General features: G+C 41.6%; 2 protein-coding genes across 38 annotated transcripts in view; one reads left to right on the top strand and one right to left on the bottom strand.

Annotated features, from left to right (window-relative positions):
- LOC126960839 (cytochrome b-c1 complex subunit 7) overlaps positions 1-20,738 on the bottom strand; it is a 1,171,628-nt gene that overhangs the window by 338,892 nt on the left and 811,998 nt on the right. Inside the window, exon 1 of one of the 37 annotated variants that reach the window (XM_050800598.1) lies at positions 9,106-9,110. The exons of 35 other annotated variants lie outside the window; for them this stretch is intronic. The gene's annotated coding sequence lies outside the window, so the exon portion shown is untranslated. Of the gene's footprint in view, positions 1-6,595; positions 6,600-9,105; positions 9,111-20,738 lie in introns of those variants that run through there. One more of the 37 variants, XM_050800576.1, reaches the window with a different exon arrangement.
- The window catches only part of SDC2 (syndecan 2), a 116,538-nt gene that overhangs the window by 80,521 nt on the left and 15,279 nt on the right, over positions 1-20,738 (top strand). Inside the window, exon 2 of the mRNA XM_050800555.1 lies at positions 18,198-18,309. Coding sequence (XP_050656512.1) covers positions 18,198-18,309 — 112 coding nt within the window. The remainder of the gene's footprint in view (positions 1-18,197; positions 18,310-20,738) is intronic.

The raw sequence follows: 20,738 nt of genomic DNA, 5'->3' as shown, positions 1-20,738 counted from the left end.
TTGCGGAAGACAGTTTTTCTACGGACTGAGGGCAGGGGTGGGGGATGCTTTGGGGTGATTCAAGCGCAATACATTTATCATGAGATTCTCATAAGGAGCGTGCAACCTAGATCCCTCACAGGTGCGCTTCACAGTGGGGTTGGCGCTCCTATGAAAATCTAATGCTGCCACCGATCCGACAGGAGGCGGAGCTCAGGCGATCATGCTCAGTGGCGGCTCACCTCTGCTGTGCAGCGAGGTTCCTAGCAGGCTACAGGTCGGTATTGGTCCGTGGCCTGGGAGTTGGGAACTCCTGTTCTAGACAACCAGAAATCTAAGCCTTTCGCCTTCATGAAAACTGTGGAGATGCAGAGCCTTCTAAATATGTTTCCTGAGTGAGCATTGGCATCTCTTTGACTTCAGTGCTCAGATACATAAGCAACAAATGAAAAATCCTGAAAGAACCATAAGATCCACCTGGTGGGTGTCTTGTAAATACCTGTAATTGCAAACCTGAGTGGTGGGATTGCGGGGAGGGTTTCTGAGATTCAGGTTACTCTCTTTGTGTTGGTTTTAGTCAACTTTCCACTAAAGTATAACACAATCAGAAAAGTACACAGATCATAAGTGTACAGCTTGAATTTTCAAGTCATCCTTTTAGTATATTAATATACAATACATGAATAATTTATGTATTGATGCCACCAACAGTTTCTTCTTAAATTAAGGGGATGGTGAGGATGGCGATAGGAGCCAAGTGCTGAGTTCTGTTCTGTTGACATAACTGTTTAATCACTTCCCCTCACTCACTTGTTCAAGGAGGCAAGGTTTTGTTTCCTGGGGGTCATATCTAAGCCACTCCCAGCCTGAAATGTTTACCTCTAATTCTGTTTCTTTAACTATTTGAATACGTGAATTCCATTAAAACCACGCACATAGAAAAATGATTTCTGTTCTGCATGTCAGATACTTGTTCGCCCAACGAAAGGGCACCAAAGAGTTTGCAAGTAGCTCTGGTGGGAAAGTTCCTACTGTGACTGGACTTGTTTTCTGCCCTTATAAAAGATGCGTCTCTTACCTGCTTTTCTGTCTTCCCCCTCTCCGTTGTCAAACCTTTTCCCTTTAGGGCCCTAGCTTATCCGTCAAGTTCATAGCCGTCTTTTCTCCTAGAAGATGACCTGATTACCACCCTCCCCCATCACCACACGCAAACACATCATGCAGTCTTTTGTGGGCCCAATTGGTTTATACAGGCTGGTATGATTTTTTAGCAAAGTTCAGCTCATTCTCGTACCTGGTAGGAAGGCAGCACTTTCTGGTCCCATTAGTGATTAATACCAGCTCTGGTGTCACCCGAAGTTTTTTCAGCTGGAGTTACCCTACTGCCTTCCAACTTTTAAATTATGAATTCTCAGATATACAGAGACGTTGAAAGCACAGGACAGTATTCTCCACCTAAGTTCAATAATTGGTAGGTTTTTTAACCAGATTTGCTTTATTAGTCTCTTTATATACAGATTTTTGTTGTTTTGTTGTGCCATTGATAGTAAATTTCAGTCATCAGGATACTTGACCCTTGAGGATTCAGCATTTATCCCCTGGGATTAAGGAGAAAACACAATCTCCCCTACGAAAGTTAATGATAAATACATTTCTAATATCCAGTCCATATTTACATTTCTCAGTTGTCCCAAGAATGTCTTGAGATGTAGTAGACTTTTACTCCTCTGCAGTTTATTAATACATCAGAGAAATCCCAGTGATTGTGATGGCTGAGTGGATGGAACATGCAACTCGTTATTTAATACTGGTACAAAAATGAGCCGTTTTCCTAGAGAAGACTACACTTGCCATATCTGTTGCTGGCATTTTACTTTCTTGCTTGATGTAACAGTGTAGGCAAGAATGAATGAATGAGAATGAGTGTATAATACTCATTACAACTGTAAATGGGCTACTTATAACTTCTAGAAGTCCAGGAATGTGTCATTTATTTGGCAAAGCTAATTGAGTCTGATGCCAGGGAGGTGAGGCAGCTAGATACATACGTCGTTAGCAAACAAGAACCATCTCTTGTGTGATTTGTCTAAAACCTGGTTTCACTGTAGAAGGGACGGTTGGTCAGGGCAGAATATATGGGCAGGCCTCAGGAGTTCTCCAGGTATTTGTAGTTTTGATAATGAATAGACGGTTTTTTTGGTAGAGTCTTAGGTTTATAGAATAATGGAGCAGATAGAACATTGTGTTCCATATACCCCCCATCCATTCCCCTATTTCACCTCTTACTGTATACTAACATATCTTGTATTAGTGTGGCACATTTACTGGAATTAATGAACCAACATTCATACATTATTATTAGCCGTAGTCCATAGTTTACATTAAGATTTGCATCTTGTGTTATACACTTACATGAGTTTTGACAAATGCATAATGTCATGTATCTACTATTATTATATAGAATAGTTTTACTGCCCTACAAATTCCCTGTGCTCCACCTATTTACCCACCCCCTCTTCCCCTGAACGCCTGGCAACTACTCTTCTTTGTACTGTCTCCATAGTTATGCCTTTCCAACATGTTGTAACTTGGAATCATACAGTGTGGAGCCTCTTCAGATTGGCTTCTTTCACTTAGCAATGTACCTTTTAAGTTCCTTCATGTCTTGATGGCTTGATAGCTCATATCTTTTTATTGTTAATAATATTCCATTGTATGGCTGTACTATAGTTTGTCTACCATTCATGAAGCTTACTGTTTTACACAAATGATAGACATGTCAGCACACAGCAGTTGTTTGATAAATAGTCATTACATGACCTAGTTAGATGGACTTCTTAATTTTCCTGCCAGGTGTATAGTGCCAAGGGACAGTTGTGACGGAAAAGGCAATTATGTTGTTAGGCACTGACTTCTGCTAATGTGCAGTTAATGTTTAAGTGGCTTAGCCCAGCAAAGGTAGGTGGCTTTGATGCGTCCAGGCTTCCCACAGGAGTTTCTTAAATTCTCTTTAGAGCTGCACTGTCCAGTATGGTAGCCACTAGAAAAGTGTGGAAAAATAGCCACATGTGTCTGTTTGAACTTAAATTGATTGAAAAGTAAATGAGATGAAAAATTCAGTGCCTTGGTTGTACTAGCCACGTATCAGCTACTCAGTAGCCATATGTGGCTATTTGCTATTATTTTGGACAGTGCAGATGTAGAACATTTCCATCATCACAGATTTTATTAGACAGCCCTAATGCAAATAAAAACATTCAGAGAGAAGGACGGGATTGAAATTAGTTGACCAGGCTGATTCTAGTTTGCCTCTAATGCTTGGCTCTTTTGTGCCACAGTTTTACAATGGAAGAGATGAAGCTCAGAGGTCTGTTTGCTGAAGAACAGTTGCTTAAGATGACTTCAGGGATAAAAAGGCTGGCAGGCCAGTGAAGCTGTGAAATGCGCCCTGTGTGACAGCCCCAGGCGGCATGGCTTGACAATGGTTTAGGCCCTTGATCAGCTAGTGTTAAGGAGTTTTACAGAACTCTCAGCTCTTGCTTATTTAGTTTGGTGTTAAAAAGAAAGAAAGAAAGAAAAAGCAAGGGCCCTCTCTAATTTGAGGGGTTGATGGGGTGGGTGTGGAAAGGGAGTTAAACTTCCCAACTAATAAATTTGGAAATTGTACACCCATTTCCTCAGTAAACTCCTGTGGTTGTTGGATACCAGGAATGTGAAACCTGAATGCATATCAGACACTTGCCACAGAAATTGTAGCTCACTCCCTTGAAACTGCAGTTGCTGTTATTGGGGAGCAAAGCAAATAGCAGTTAAGTTTTTTTGTGTTTTGTTTCTTTGCCAGCACTTTGGATTTGACCAGATCTAATTTCATTCACGTGGTAGGTGCCACGCTGACAATAAAGCATTATGGGCTGTCAGTCTACTTAGATTTCAGTTCTGTATTCGTTTTATGTATGGCATTTTAATAAAGTCTTAATTTTTTTTCTTCTAAACAGATAACAGACTAGATTACATTGTGCTTTCCTTTAATGTCTAATCTGGAAATTGGCTGTTGATGCTAGTGAGGGTTTTTAATATAAGTTTTAAATGAAAATGCCAAATTGCTTTGTCTGCGCATTGTAGCTTTTTAAATATTGACTTTGTGCCTTTTGAAATGCTTGAGTTTCTAAGAGGCCTAGTGTAAAAAGGCAAACTTGACAGAATAATATATCTACCATAATTCCTGTGAAAAGACTTAAAATATTCTGGTTTTTGGAAGTTCAGTCAGGATGTGACCACTTGGAATCATGACTGTCTATAAACACAGGCTTAAAATTGATAGTTTTCTCTAAGAATAGGCACAGAGAATATAGTGTATTATCTTGCAAATTAAAAATTGGAACTGCCAGATCTCAAATGAAGATAGATTTTTCCTCAATCTTTAAGCTATTGTCATCTGCTAAAGAACTCTTATAAGAGTTGCAGAGTTTTAATCAGTATTTAACAATTATTGAACTTGTTCGACTGGCATTTGTTTTAAACAAACATGTTGTCTCTTACATGAAAGGCAGGATAATGTATGGCTTTCTTTTATCGGCTACAATTTCTCTGTAATTTTTGAAGATAACGTTTTGATTTAGGTAATGTTTCATGTTAGCAAAGTCTAGAAAAATTGATTATAGTTTCTTAGCATGGGATTATTTTCTTAAAAGCCGTGAAAGGGAAAAGAATCAATATTAGGGCTTTCCCAATGGCAGCTTTTTACAGAGCCCCCAGCACGATTGATTACAGCTGCTTTTGTAGAGGATTTAAAAAGAACAATCTGTATTAAAAACATCATTCTTTGGTATGAGCTTGAACAGCTCCAAATGGGTTACCATGGGGGCTGCCCTGCAATGTGACCACTTGAACGGATTGTGGTCATCACCGGTGGGCCAGGGCAGCGAGGCAGGGGAAAGGCTCTTAGGTGAGGCATTGCTGGCACGCATGCCAGAGAGGTTACCGTGGCAGCTGCAATCATTCAGCCGCATTCTTCAGCCTCCAAAGCAGGAGGGGCAAGAAGCGTGTCATTTTTCTATGGGCAGAGTGTAAGGTTGAGCAGCAGGAAGGGAGAGTCAGAGGATGTCTTTGTTCCAGAGCATTGACCAAAGCCAGGTATGTCCAGTCAAAGGGATAATGCAACTGATAGCTCCCAAGCCTCCATATCCTCAGCTGTTGCCTGTTTCCACTGAGGAGTGGACATGTCTTCATTTGGCATCTTACATGTGAGCGTCATGACTATAGGCTCATCTCATACCAATTAAATCATAAACTCCACTCTGTGGGCAGAGCCCCTGCTGGAAGGGAGTGTGCCTGGAGCAGTTAAATCTATTAAATATTAGAAACATTGGTGCCATCCTCACAGGGCATGGGACAGGGCCCAAGCAGGAGACCATTCATGTGGACTGGGCTCCTGGAGTTTAACTCAGTAAGAATCTGTATGCTCTAGAAAATTCAGATGTAACAGATAGTCCGGGGGCTTTCATTCTACAAGAGGGAGCGGTGCGCACATTGCCATCGGCTGCTTTACAGAAGGCATTTGCAGGAATGGGGTGCCCCATGAATTTGGGAAGAATTGAAGATCCTAGAGAGAATGGGGAGTTTTATAAAATAGTGTTGAATTTAGCATCACTTTTCACTTAGCACCCGTGGGTGCCAGATCCCACAGGGGCCTCTGTAGTACGGCTTGCCTCACAACCAGTAGAATCAGCTTTTTTTATTCCTGGACTAACTTGGAGAAAAAAAATTCCAGAGATGACCTGTTTTTAATTCCTGTTTTGCTTTTCTTCATCTTCCATATTTTTAGAAAATGAAATGTTATATGTCTTATGAAATGGTACTTACACATGTGTGTTCCAGCTGAGACTTTTAATTGTCAGTAGTGAATTACTATAAATCAGCCTCATTCGGGGGCAAAAAATAATAATGTGTGTTCTTGTTTTAAGCGTATACTCAAAAGTCCTTCTTAAGTATTATTTTTTAATTAAGCATGTAATTTTATCATTTTGCAAGTTCGCTTTTACCTTTCATCCTGTTTGACCCTGATATCATAAGGATAAGAGTACTATATGAGGGCTGGGTGTGGTGGCTCACGCCTGTAATCCCAGCACTTCGGGAGGCTAAGGCGGGCAGATCCCTTGAGGTCAGGAGTTCGAGACCAGCCTAGCCAACATGGTGAAACCCCGTTTCTACTAAAAATACAAAAATTAGCTGGACATAGTTGCACACACCTGTAATCCCAGCTACTCGGGAGGCTGAGACAGGAGAATCGCTTGAACCTGGGAGGCAGAATTTGCAGTGAGCTGAGATTGCACCACTGCCCTCCAGCCTGGGCAACAGAACGAGACTCCGTCTCTCTTAAAAAAAAAAAAAAAAAAAAAAAAAAGGTAAAAGAGTACTGTATGATTCTGTCAGCAGAACGCTGGAATGTCTTCATGTATAGATTCTGATGGAGGTAGATTAGAAAGACAGAAGGCAGCACGGGAGTGGATTAGGTTACCTTTTGGATGTTTGAGGGCTTTGGCCACGTGTCAGTTTGTACAGCTGATAAAGTATTTGTCGTTGTGAAAAAAACTATTACTGTCCACAGGTTTCCTTTCCCCCTCATTTGGCAAGAATGTCTTCTTCAGATAAAGTACTCATATACAGCACTTCAGCACACCAGCAGGAGTCCTTTCTAAAATACGTTTGCTTTGAGATGACACAGGTCATGTGGTCATCAGTATACTCTGCGTGAAGTGTGTCAATTTGACCAGGACCTAATGCTTTTGCCCCAACTGTCATGGTGCAGCTCGGGGAAGGCTTCATTTCCTGGGGAATTTCATGCAGTTTCTGTGATGGATTTCATAATAGACTCTAATACCTTTAAATATTTTCCTGGTTCTTCTGTCAAGGAAACCATTTCTTTAAAAGTTGCTTAGTTGGCTGTTAACATTTATTTTACTTGGTTAAAAAGTTTGGCCAGGAACAGTTCCTTTATATACAAAAATAAATACAGAACCTGGGGCTAGGAGTCTTGGGCAGAATCAGGCTGTTTTCCCAGTAGATATCAGGAATATGAATAATCTCTTTGGCACACAGTGCAGCCGCCCTGGTGATGCTAGGTATTAAAAATCCTACCATTCAGAACAGTTTCTTTTAATTTCAGCTTTGAAATCGGTGGTCTCATCACCTTTAGATTTATTCCTTCTGTTTTAGCTTTCTTGCTTTTGTTTAGATTTTTAAATTGTTAAGAGATTCTTTGAAAGTGCTGACACATTTTTAGGCTCCCAGTATAAGGAACCAGCTGCAAGTGTCATTTTCTTCATTTCAAAAGTCCTCCTAGATCGGGTCACTGTGTCCACTTATAGGCTTTCCTGTAATCAGCAGAAGGAGAGGCTCCCATTACAAACAGGCAAGGTAGGTGTAATAGAGTGGGCGCTGAAAACCAGGAGCAGTATGGAACATCTGCCCAGCTCACTGGCATGTCAGCCCTGCAGGTGTGTTGGAGGCACAGGGCTCAAGTGCAGGCATCTGCCTCCTCTGGCTGGGGCTAAGCTGGAAGGGAGCTTGCATGGCTGGGAAACGGAGCAAGCACTCCTTGACTTGGATTGGCTTTCTCCACTTGAAATAACCCAGGAGCAAGGAGGCGCTAACAAGACAGGTTATTAGACCCAGGAATTTTTAAAACCTGAAATCTTACAACTGCATATCCATTTTATTAGACCTTTTGCCTTTGTGACCACAGATGAAATGGATCAGGAGTGGCCGAAGCACTGTTCTGTGAGTTGGCATTTTTCTGAAGTGTGATTTTTTTTTTTTTAAGTACTTATATACTTCCATAATATTTGCTTCTTTTCTTAAAGAAATATTTTGTAGAGATGAGGTCTCACTATATTGCCCTGGCTGGTCTTGAACTCCTGACCTCAAGCAATCCTCCAGCCTTGGCCTCCCAAAGTGCTGGGATTACAAGCATGAGTCACTGCACTCAGCTCATGACACTTGCTTTAGATTTTTTATATATATATATATAAAAAAAATATATATGTATATTGTGTGTGTGTGTGTGTGTCTTGTGTTTGGATATATTTGCTGTTAATTAATTTTCAAAAGTTTATTTGCATAGTTGATGTCTGAAAGCTGGTTCCAAGTCATTCGTGTCTATGACTTTATCGGTCTTGTGCTTTCTGTGCTTTTAGCAACATTATAGTGCCAAAAATATAGCTGTAATATCAATTCGGAAAAAAATTACACACAAATCCACCACCCTAATCAGTTATCTTTCTTCTTCATTTTCCATTCCCTTTTCAGTGCTTTGCCAAATGTATATGAAATTGCAATATAGTTATAATATTAGAAAAAATTAATGTATGCTTTTTAAATTTAATTTGTTGTTATACTTATTACTATGTGGTGTATGATTTTTAATGTCCGTGTTGAAAAAACTAATATATCATGCATAATAATATACTAGATATAGTACTGCCCTATAGTGGGCATTGAGATTGTCTCCCTGATTTGTCTTTAATGCAGTAGTAAACACCCTAACTTTTATTTCATTAGGATCATTCCTGGGAGAAGAAACATCTGGTCAAATAGTATAAAAGATTTCATAGCTTCTTAAAACACATTGCCAATGTGATTTCCAAAGTGTCTGTGCCAATTTCTGTTACTTGGCATCTTTTAAATAGTCAAGGCTTCTTTTTACAGGCCAGCAGCAGTGTGTTCCATATTCCTATTGACATTCAGACTCAGTTCTAGCTCAGACCTCTGAAACGCAGGCTTGCTTGGAAATTCTATCCATTGACTGTGGCAAGTCTCAGAACTCAGATGCTTTCTCCAACCTGAGCTGAAGCCTGGAAAGGTGTGGTCTGCCCTTTGCCCCAAGGTCTTTCTCATTTTTCTGTCCTATAAACTTTCTGTGGCATTCTGTCAGCCCCTGTATAGGGAGGAGAGTATATGTGGTTATGCCTTGGGGCCTAGAATTGTAGCAGTTGAAAAACCCTTAAAGTGAATTATTAAATCTAAACCAGAGCCTGTTGGCTTCCTGTGCTTAACTTGGACTCTGTTCCATTATGGTAGTTTTTACAAAACACTTCTGAATATGAAATAAATTCCAAATATCTTTTTCCCCCCTTCCTTTGCCAAACTCCACCAGGAAACAGAATCTCATTACTTCAGTTAGAATTTATTAATGCTGACCCTCTCCAGCACTTGGAGCTTTTCAGGTTAGGCTCACACAGCTTCTATTTTTACTCTAGTCTAAACTGTGGTCATATGGATAGCAAAATAAATACTGGAATATTCTAGTTTGGGAGGGGGAGAGGCGGCGATGCCTGTAATAACATGGCTGCAAACCTCTTGCTTCCCTCTATTTGATATTCCAAAAAAGGAAGAAAGCTCAATGCGGAGCACATCTGTAAGTCATGAACATTTTCCTTTTGTGTGTCATGCATATTCAACATAATTCCACTCAAAGTCCCAGGCGTTGCTTTAGTATACATTGCCTCATACATCCCTACTGTTGTTGCCAGAAAATGTAATTCAAGACAAAGGTTGCTTCCCTTCTCTCTCTGGTCAGGAATCTGAACCCATCACCACAAACAGAAGGAAGAATTGTCAGTGTGTTCTGCTTTGCTTTTGTTTTCCTTTTTCCCCCAGTTGCCTTTTATCCTTGTGGCTGAGGAGGAAGATTTCTTGTTTGTTTATTTGTTTTTAGTGTAAGCAATACACCAGTTTCATGAAGCATATTTTTAAAAAACGTATTGATGGGATTTTGTATTGCAAGTGTTTTGAAATTCAAAAGCAACAAAAGGGCATAATGTGACCATTTTCTCCAGGTGGGATATTTGGCTTTTAATTAGTTGTCTCTGTAATTATTTTGGTTCAAAAGTATGAAATGTGTCAAGAGTTTGGGTGCAAAGGTTTAGATTCCTTTTAGCTGGTTTTATTCAGTTAAGGGTTCATCATGAGATGATGGCTTGGAACACCTGAGGGGTTTGGATGACATGAGTTTGTAGAACGATATGCCAGTGATGTGATGACTGGGAGGCGAGCATAGACTCAGCGAGTGTGTGTACCCAGGGCTGCGCATTGTTACCAAGCTTGAGATTGAAGAGAAGTGAGAAGGATGGGGGCGGGTGCATCCTGTTTTATGTGTCGTGATGCTTGGGGACAGGGGAAGGGGACATCATTCAGTTAAATAAGCATATGAGATCTTTCTGGATCATCATATCTGAGATGCTGTTTTAAATTTACCCAACAAACCGCTTATTGCGCCAGGTACTGTTCTGTAGAATCAATAAACAAGCACTGTAGGAAGAAAAATCGTTTCACAGCACCAGGTGCCCCAGTGTACATACAGCAAGGCCTCTTCCTGAAAATGATATTGATTATATTGAATCATGACTACAAGTTTAGATGTGCCAAGTAATCCTCTGGCAATAGGTTTTTTGCGGGGCAGGGTGAGGGAGGTTAATACTGATTATTGCGCTGAGCATTTTACGAAACAGAGATTTTATTTGGAGCTTCATTGGCTTAGGAAATCTAACTGCTCTGAACCAAGTTTAGTTCTTTTAAACAAAGAGGAGAATTTCTACAGTTAAGTACCCTAACTTGGTGTTACTTTTTAATACACTTTTCAGCCATGTAAATGTTTTCCAAAGACCAGAGCCATGCCTGGCTCATTGGAGACCTTCTTCATGAGCCCAGTGTTTCTTCCAAGGTCACATTTACCTTTTCTGGCAGCTCCCCTCACAGAATAAGGCCGAATTCCAGCTTTTTAAAAAAGAGACCATGTAAGAGAACATTGATCTGTTTTTCCCAGTTGGGGGTAACCAGGTAATTTCTTTAAAGGGCCTGGTTATTTCCTTTCACCAAATGGCGTAAAGCTTGGATTCAGCCCCTTAGAAGAAAGGACTTCTTCTCCTCTCTGTTGAGCCTTTACCATATGTTGGTTCCTAGAACACAATGGCAGTGAAGGGAGAGGACGCAGAAAGCATCAGGCTCAGGCCTGGGTCTTGGGCATCTTCAAGGAACTTACTTTCTCCGTGGTGTGAGAAGAGCCCCACTCTGTAAGAGGCATCCAACAGGAGCAGCCAACATCAGTGGCACATTCCAAGTGAGTGGTTCAGACTTCAAGGGCTGTGAATAATTACTAGGAATTCTGTCACCTCCCAGACCTTGGGTCGTTTCAGAAGCTTCATGGAACTAGAGGAATTTCTCCAAAGTTGCCTGTGACTTGACGTCTTTATGACTAGCCCAGTCATCCTTGTGCCTCTCACTTTCCACTCAAATGTGAAGCTACATGGAAGACGCCAGGAGCCTCGTACACCAATTGTCATTCATTAATTTTTAGTAACACCATTTCTAACAAGCAGGTGCTCCATGTGAACTAAACATGTAACAGAAGGAAAGGTCCCTTTGTTTACTGTGGGAAAAAGATATTCTTGTCCTTGAATATGTTAGATATGGCTGACTTACATGGCTCTACCTTCATGTAACCTGATTATTTTTTTGGCTTTGGGTTTGTTTTTGTAACATGCATGAGTAAATCATTTAAATTCATTCCCACTCTGTGGAAGGGATGTCAAAGTGTTTCTTAAAGAGACTTTAGCTTTCTATATAATGAATTAAGAACTATTTAAGATGTTTGAAGCAGTTTGGAACTAAAGACCCTTCTTTTTTTCTTTTTTGTTTTCGAGATGGAGTCTGGCTCTGTCACCTAGGCTAGAGTGCTGTGGCGCAATCTCAGCTCACTGCAACCTCCGTCTCCTGGGTTCAAGCGATTCTCCTGCCCCAGCTTCCCAAGTAGCTGGGATAACAGGCACCTGCTACCATGCCTGGCTAATTTTTTGTATTTTAGGTAGAGACAGGATTTCACCGTCTTGGCCAGGCTGGTCTCAAACTCCTGACCTCAGGTGATCTGCCCGCCTTGGCCTCCCAAAGTGCTGAGGTTATAGGTGTGAGCCACTGCGCTCAGCCTAAAGACCTTTCTTAAGAATTTCTTATGTAGGGGGAGTTAAGAATTTTCTTTCATGTGTGACCTCACTCTTGATTTTGGGTTTTTTCCATGGATGGTTTGTTTGTATATACAGGATAATAAGGTAAGCCTAGGAAATTGCTACATACTAGATAAGTTCTCTGTAAACAAAAGCTTAAAGTAAGTGCTAGTAAAGACAACAGTGTGTGCTTGTAAGTCAGCCATATCTAACATATTCAAGGACAAGAGTATCTTTTTCCCACAGTAAACAAAGGGACCTTTCCTTCTGTTACATGTTTAGTTTGCATGGAGCACCTGCTTGTTAGAAATGGTGTTACTAAAAATTAATGAATGACATTGGTGTACGTGGCTCCAGGCATCTTCCATGTAGGAAATTTGAGGGGCATTAGGCAGAGAAGTAACTGTTAAGCCAGAACTCAGAACTCTCAGTGCAATGTTTTTCCCCATCTATGATGTCAAGAATGCTAATTCTGAAAGATGTTAAATCGGTATTCTGGGGGGAGAATTTCCATGATCAAAGTTTGAAAATGCTGGATTAAGCCAAGTTCAACACTGCTCCTTATTGTAGTTCTTCCCCAGTCCTTTATTATTATTATGTGTGAATCACAGGTAAAGGGAGGGACGAGGTAGGGAGCATGTTGAACACGCTGAGTGACACATATTTTGAGGTCCCAAGTCCCTACTTCTGGGGCTGTATGACTTGAGGCAGCGATCTCCTGGGTAGGCCCTGGAGATTGTTGAGATGATTAGATGAGCCAATGCTTATAAAATGCTAAGCACAAAATGTCTGGCACATAATAAACACCTAACAGCCTCACCTAATCCTTTTGAACCCGAGGCTGAATGGTCTGGTGTCACTCATGTTGTGGGGCATTACAGTGCAGCAGAAGGATCCCACACTTAGGTGTCAAGAGCTTCAGGCTCCAGTTTGGCCACCAGCTGGATCGGAGGACTTTTGAGCTATTTTGCCACTCTGGTGTTCTGTTTCTTCATTTTTGAAATAAATCAGTAATCTTGGCGACTATAGTATCCAGTCAAGCTCTAAAATTATATGTTCCTTTGGGCTAGACCTAAGCCAGAATTGGCAAGTTTAGCTTAAGGACAGGTATATCGTCTCTGAGTGACTGTGTGGGTGAAAGAAATTTTTAGCTAATTATTATTTCCTTTACAATGTGTGTTGCTAGTAATAAAATAGTTTACTGAGTCACCTATGGAAAGATAAGCCACAGTTATAGCCTTTTTGGCACTTTGTAATCATCATAAAAGTTAATATACATTTGAATCGTAATTGGGGTTGGATGTGCCTTTACCGTAAAACAGAGGCATCATCTAGGTGTTTGTTGTCTGTGATGTGATACGGAAATGTATTATTATTAGGCCACATGGATATTTTATTTTCATGTTCACAGGCTAATTTTCTGAAAGTTGGGTCTGGGAGTCTGAGTTGTCCATAATTAAGTTTTCTACCTTCTGCTTTCGTTGTTAACCCGAGTTAAAACCATAAAGTAAATTTGACATTTACTAATTTGAACTTTAATTATTTTGACCACTGTGTTGGTCGCAGTGGTTGAAAGCATGTGGAGAACCTCTGCTTAGTGGGTAAGGCGTTGTGTTTTTCAAACAAGGCCTTGAATTTCTGAATAACAGATTTCCACACTGGCAGTTTGAAACATGGTATTTGTTCAGTGTAGGTTGAGAAATCTACATGAGAAAAATCAAACAAATAGATTTGTTCAGTTGCTATCCTACAAATTATCTTTGCTGAGAAAATGGACAGGTTTGTGATGTTTCTGACTAAATCAAGACTCCAGGACACTTGATCTTTTGTGTATTGAATTAACACTTGTTCTTGTCATTTTTATTACAACTACCATATAAGTTTGGGCTGAATCATTTTATTAAACTCTAAATTTTTATCATCAAACGTGGAAGGCCTAGATCACCATCGCTTTCCTCAATTTTCCATCCTAAAGGAGTTTATTTCCTCTTAGGGGTATAATATGAAGGAAATTGGTGTCACCAGATCTCTTCTTGGTGTTTTTATATTGGTACCTGGGGTTTAGGCAGAGGAAGCAGCAGCTGCTGACACTAGAACTGCAGCTGAGGCCACTTGGTAAAGAACTTTCTTCCAGGCTAAGGACTTTCGGTTTTTTTGTTTGTTTGTTTGTTTTTTGAGACAGAGTCTCCTTGCTCTGTCTCCCAGCCTGGAGTACAGTGGTGCAGTCTCGGCTCACTGCAGTCTCTGCCTCCCAGGTTCAAGTGATTCTCCTGCCTCAGCCTCCCAAGTAGCTGGGATTACAGGCACCCACCACCACACCCAGCTAATTTTTGTAATTTTTGGTAGAGAAGAAGTTTCGCCATGTTGGCCAGGCTGGTCTCAAACTCCTGACCTCAGGTGATCCACACAGCTTGGCCTCCCAAAGTGCTGGGATTAGAGGCATGAGCCACTGTGCCAGGCCCAGCTAAGGAGTTTTGATGTCATCCTCTATGTGGCAGGGAGCCAATAAAGGCAGGAGAGTGATACGATGATGTTTGAGTTCCAGAGCAGTCCCTCTGCATAGAATGGCTTCAAAGACACAGATGCAGGCAGTGACCAGGTCAGGAGGCCTTAGTCCAGGTCCAGGCCCAACATGATGAGTTAGCCGGAGCTGTGGGGGCCCGAGGCAGAGAGGTGAAGATAGGAGACAAGTATGTATCTTGCCTTCCTTCTCGGCGTTGTGGGTTTACACAACTGAGTCGGATGTGCATTCTCCTCTGGGAATTTCATCTGTGGAGGCAGTGTAGTGCTTCAGCTTCCCTGGCTGAACGTGGCATTACGCAGAACCCTCTGTCTGCTGCACATTTTTCTCTTGGTTGTACCTTGTTGCTTTCCACACAGCCTCCCTTTGCTCTCCTGTACTCACATCTTGCATCAGCCAAAAGGGAAAGGTCTGAAAGACCAGCTTTGTTTTTCTCCCAGCTCGTACTCTGGACCCTGTTAGCCAACAGTATTGGCACTGCCTCACAGCGATGGTCGGTCCCAAATTAAACAGCCCCGTTATGACACCCTACAGCCAGGCTGCAGCTCTGGACTTCTGTGCTTCTGTGCGTTTCCTTTCCAGTTGCTTTTGTCCAGCGTCAGGGTCCCATTGAGTAAGGGAGTGAGTACAGAGTGTGTCCCGAGGTTTTCTCCTCAGTGAAGCAGACCACATTTTGCCAGGTGTAAAATCGATAGTTTTGAATCACCCCTTTTCATGGCCTTGAGGAGATGCTTGTCTTCTTGTCCCAAGGGAATATTGGTGCATAAATCATTTCCCGTCCTAGGCATGTTCATTCCAGAAACACTTTCAGAACAGAGCGTGGAGTCTTCATAAAAGGAATTTGTCATGAGCGCAGGGGTTTTTGTTTTTTATTTTTTAAAGGGAAAGACAATTGAGGTATTCATTATCTGCTACAGAGTGAAAAGGGCCCTGCTTTATAGTAAATTGGACTTTATGGAAAGATATTGGTAATTTCTCCTGTGTTCTTGGTGCTCCTGAAATCAGAGTGGGAGAGACCTTTGATGTCAGAATTATTTTCACCACCCTGGATCACAGAGAAACACACTTTTGGCTGCCTTTAAGCACATTAAACATCTGGTCAGCCCAGAGACCACCCTGGAGCCCTGTAGACCCCAAGTCACTGAGTGGCTGAGGGCAAGCCAGCTTCTCTAGTCACACCCTGACTTCCACCCCAAGTCTTATTGAAATACAGGCCTGACGGCTGTCCCAGGAAGTCAGTTGGCTTGTCAGGCTGCCAGTGTGGTTGAACGGTGAGGTGGCTAGAATTCTCTGGGAGGCATTTTTGGCCCATCTGCCTGGTAGCGTGACAGATGTGTTAGTCCAGACAACTGGGTCGTCTAGTGAATTGAAATTCAATTTACACATAGGGATTAAGTATCTCAATATTCTCCTTGCCACATCAAACTTCACTGACAGAGCCAAGAGGAAAATGAAAGTCATTCGATGTTAAGAAAAGGGAAGCAAGTTTCTAATACGGAGAGGGAATATTTTGCTTACTTTTAAGACTCTAGGTTACTTAAATAGATGCAATGCAAGCTATGGGAGTTTTGGGGCAGATGGTCTCCTAGGCTTAAAATGGAGAGATTTTAAACTGCAAGGATCCTGGAGGTCTTGTGACATGTAACTCTGAAACCTCAGTCCAAGGCCAATTTGATTTAAGTAATCTCAGTCAAATATTTGTTTTGTGTCCATGCATTTTGAGAGGGACAGAGAACACACACAGGTCATTCAAAACCTGCCTTCAATGAGTTGTGCTCTGCTGAGGGGCAAGAAAAATACACATGAAACAATGAAAAGTAACAGTGAGGGTTTATGTCTTAAACTGTTCATAGGCTACAAAATCCTAAAATAGTACTTTATAATTAGGAGTTGTATAAGGAGTGGAGAAGTCACAGCCTGTTTCATAGTAGACAGGATTTGAGAGAAGAAACCAGGAGGTTCTCCAGGGGAAGTAAATGGGACAAAGTTTAAGACAAGCAGGACTAAGAATGGCTTTTTCATGGGAGCACAAAAAGTGGTTCAACCCAAGCAGTGTTTACTGAGCACCTACTATATGCCAGGTACTGTGACAGGGAGGGAAGCCTTGCCTTTAAAGGAGCTGAGAACCTAAGAAGAGGCAGTTGATGATAGAGCTGTAGAACACAGGGCTCCTGACACAGTTCACAAGCTTTGGGAATTACAATCTGGAATGGTGATAGCCTTGGAAACCAGTGTAACACAGGGTGGTGTCAGATTGCAGAGTTAAGCTCTGACCATTCTAGTAGAAAAGTTGCAGCACACTCTTGGCTCAGGGTGGTCCAGGCCACTAGAACACCAGTCCCTAAGGTTTCAGTTCTCAGAATCCACCAGTGTGACAGCTCAAACAAAAAAGATTCCCGTACTTTGCTGTCAGTTGGCACTGAGGCCTGGTGGAGAATGTGGGCTCAGGTTTAAAACACTTTAGCCTTGCTAGCCAACCGCTGAAACCTGAGAAAATAAAGTGGTACTGTTACAGAGGGCTGGACCTGTCCTCTTAAGAAGGTTCCAATCATGGGGACTGCTAGAAGAGAAAGTTTTAAGATTAAATGTGATGAAAGCCAATGTAGTAAGGGAAACATTATTTTATAATTTCTGTTAAGAACAAACATTCTATGTGATTTTTAAAAATACAACAATAATGAATGTTGCCTGTTTCCAAACAAGAGTTGTTTAAAAGCTGCCTGTCTGCTTTATTTTTTTTCTGGGCTTTTGTGAGATAATGGTAGTAAAATACCAATTTACTAAAACCATTTTTTAAATCTTATACCTCTACTCTGTATCCAGTTCATGCAATTTCTTCTTTTGGCAGGATTAGGTTGAATTTTAATACTAAACTCTTACTGAAGAGTTAAGAAGCTGTGGAACTGGTATACTTAGTGACTGATCCCTCTCCATATTAAGCGTGTGATTTGCTACTACCAGTTGCCAGTAACAGAAGAAGAATGTGCTCGTGTGGGTTTATCTGTATTTGTCATTAAGGCTGTGCTAAGCCAATGAGCCCTAGAAGCAGGCGTGCAGTGGGCTTTCTCCCTGTCGGGTGAGCCTCCCAGGCGCTGCTCCTCCCCGGGCACTGTGCCTGGCCTCAGCACAGGTCTGGGCTGGGGTAGAAAGGCCTGCCTGGCCCAAGGACCCGTGTGACTGGGGATCTCTCATCTGTAGTGGTGAAGTTCTGAGCATTGCCAGGCCTGCAAGCACTGGTAGGATTTGATGGATCCCTGGGTGATTATTTAGCCTAAGCTAAGCCGTAATACCTTTGCATACATCCCCAAGAAAGCCCTAAGTGTTTCGTTCCCTTTCCAGTAAGGGAGTGACAAAGAGAATGCCCAAGGTGGCTTATAACTAGCATTGGGATGGCTGAAAGTCAGGTAAGTTAAGTGGAATACAATAAAATAAGCCCAAGATAGGAGTTTAGATCTCTGAACTGTTTTCATTCTACTGGTTTAAGCTGTGTAGGTTTCCCTTGCAGGCATTAATCCGTGCTCACCCCTCGAATTGCTGTAAGTTGTCAGGGTGCCTGAGGAAAACTGTGGCCGGAGATGTGGATTCAGAGGACCATGGGAGTGGGAGGGGGTAGTCACTGCAGTATGTACCTGAACAATCAAATATACAAGTGTGTTTCTTAATCTCTCACCATCCTGACTCCCTTATCTTTCCTTTCTCAGAGAGCAGAGCTGACATCCGATAAAGACATGTACCTTGACAACAGCTCCATTGAAGAAGCTTCAGGAGTGTATCCTATTGATGACGACGACTATGCTTCTGCATCTGGCTCGGGTAAGGTGGCTGCTTCTAAACACCGGACCTCATTCTCCAGGCATGCATGCACACACATTTTACTGCGCTTACTTCAAGGAGACAGGTGGGATGCACAGTTGTTAAGGGCATGGTCTTTGGAATCAAAGGATGCTAATTCTGGCTCTCTCTGCCACTTACGCTGTGAGATCTTGAGAATTTATTTGCTGAGCCTCAGTTTCCTCCTTTATAAAATGGAAAGTAACAATGGTCCTTACTATAGAATTGTGAGGATTAAAAGGGAGTTGACACATCTAAAGCTCTTAAGATTTGGGGGCTTGGCACATAGTGCTCTGTCAACATTAGCTTTTAATCTTATTATTCAGACTTTCAGAGTGATGTCATGGAAACCACCCTTCAAGAAATCCCTCAAACACTGGTTTCATAAACCCACCTACCCTATGTTAAAAATTGTAGATGAGACCAAGAGTTACACTTTTTTATTCCTAGGGTATTGTAGGAGGAAAATGCAGCAGTCAAGTAAAATGATTATGTACTGACATCCTCAGATTCCTTAGAATATTATTAATAGTAATCTATTACTACTCTAAGGCTATATAATAAACCACCCCAAAACTTGGTGGCTTAAAGTAACAGTCATTCATTTAACTCATTATTCTGTAGGTTGGTGATGTAGGCTGGGCGGGCTGGGCTCCCTCACATGTCAGTGGTCAGCTGCGGGTTGAGTGTACAGCTTTAGATTAGGTTTGCAGCTTTTGGGTACTCATATCTCTGGGGCAGCTGAGCAGACTTGGGTCCAGTTCGTGTGGTCTCTCATTCTCTAGTAGGCAAGCCATTTTTTCACAGGAACAGCAAGTAGAAGTGTGCAAAGCCTCTTGCAGCCAGGCCTTAGAACTTGGCCTAGCATCACTTTTACTACATTTTACTGGTTGAAGCAAGTCAGAAGGCCAGAGCAGACTCTACCTCTTAGTGAAAGGATTCACAAAGTCACATTTGCAGAGGATATTTATGCACAAGGAGGATTAAGGGATTCTGGTTACATTTGCAATCTACAATAATCGATGAATGTTTCCCCTGTTCTCGGTATGGCCCCTGTATGAGTTCATTCTCACCCTGCTAACAACACAGGGACTGGGTAATTTATAAAAGAAAAGAGGTTTAATTGACTCATAGTTCAGCCTGGGGAGGTCTCAGGAAACTTACAGTCATGACAGAAGGGGAAACAAACATGTACATCTTCACATGGTGGCAGCAGAGAGAAGAAGTATGAGCGAAGAGGGGATAAGCCCCTTATGAAACCATCAGATGTAGTGAGAACTCACTGTCATGAGAACAGCATGAGGGTAACTGCTCCCATGAGTCAGTGATCTCCCACCAGCTCCCTCCCATAACATGGGGGGATTATGGGAACTACAGTTTAAGATGAGATTTGGGTGGGGACACAGCAAAGTCATATCAACCCCCAAGAAGCTCAACAAAAGGAAGAGCTTTCCACATACTTAATTAATAGTCAAGTCAGAAATTTGTGGTCAGTAGCATGGTAGGCAAGACTTATCCAGACCTTTTTTGCTTTAGGGTTTTTATAACAGATTCAACAGATGGTTAGACATCTGTGTTCAGTATAACTTTTGCGATCAGATTGAGCTGGGCTACCCAGAACAAATTAAAATCAGTTGTGTCTTTGGTAGAAATCTAGCCATGTAAGAGTGAATGTTTTAAGTTGAAAAGCAGAAAGTCTGAGAAAGACAAGAGAGGTGGTTGCTGACCTAGTAACAATGAGCTTACAATGCAATCTTAATGTAAAAATAACTAGTTTTTCTTGGGAGAGTGATATATATCACACACGCAGAATGAGTGTGAAAAGAGTTGTTCTTCATAGCCCACAACTCTATAAATACCTTTCACTCATGGCACCTCTTTTTTTTAGCACCTTAAAAGTGCTTTGTAACTGTCATCTTCAATATGTCCCAGGAAATAATAACTATGGACCTTTTTTGTTCCTACTTCACAGATCTTAGAATCCATGAGTTGTTAGGTGGGTGTACAGGTTGGCGAAGTCATTTTGCTGATTCGCTAAGGTTGACCTTAAGTTTAATTTAAAGAAAACAGTACGCTTAAAGTAAATTTTCTTTAAATTAAACTTAAGGACAGTCTTCGCAAATCAACAAAATAACTTTGCCAACCTCTACAGACCCCCAGCCCCATCCAGGTAAAAGAGAGTTAGGGTGGGTCATTTGAAATCCTGAACCCACTGATGAGTTAGATCAAGCTGAGGCTTAAACATGGGCCCACACTGCTTGTGCTGTGGCCCTAGCCTTAGGCAGATCACTGCTGCGAAGAAATGAAAGAGCTTCACTCTTGACTTTGGAAACCACATTACACTGAACTGGGAGTGGTGTTTTTCAGCATGAAGCAGCAGTACTTGTAACTAAAATTTGTGAGGCTCTTAA

The sequence above is a fragment of the Macaca thibetana genome, chromosome 8 (assembly GCF_024542745.1).
Source record: "Macaca thibetana thibetana isolate TM-01 chromosome 8, ASM2454274v1, whole genome shotgun sequence".
NCBI lineage: Eukaryota > Metazoa > Chordata > Mammalia > Primates > Cercopithecidae > Macaca > Macaca thibetana.
Note: the sequence above shows the minus strand (reverse complement) of the source record. Positions and strands in the feature narration are given on the sequence as shown.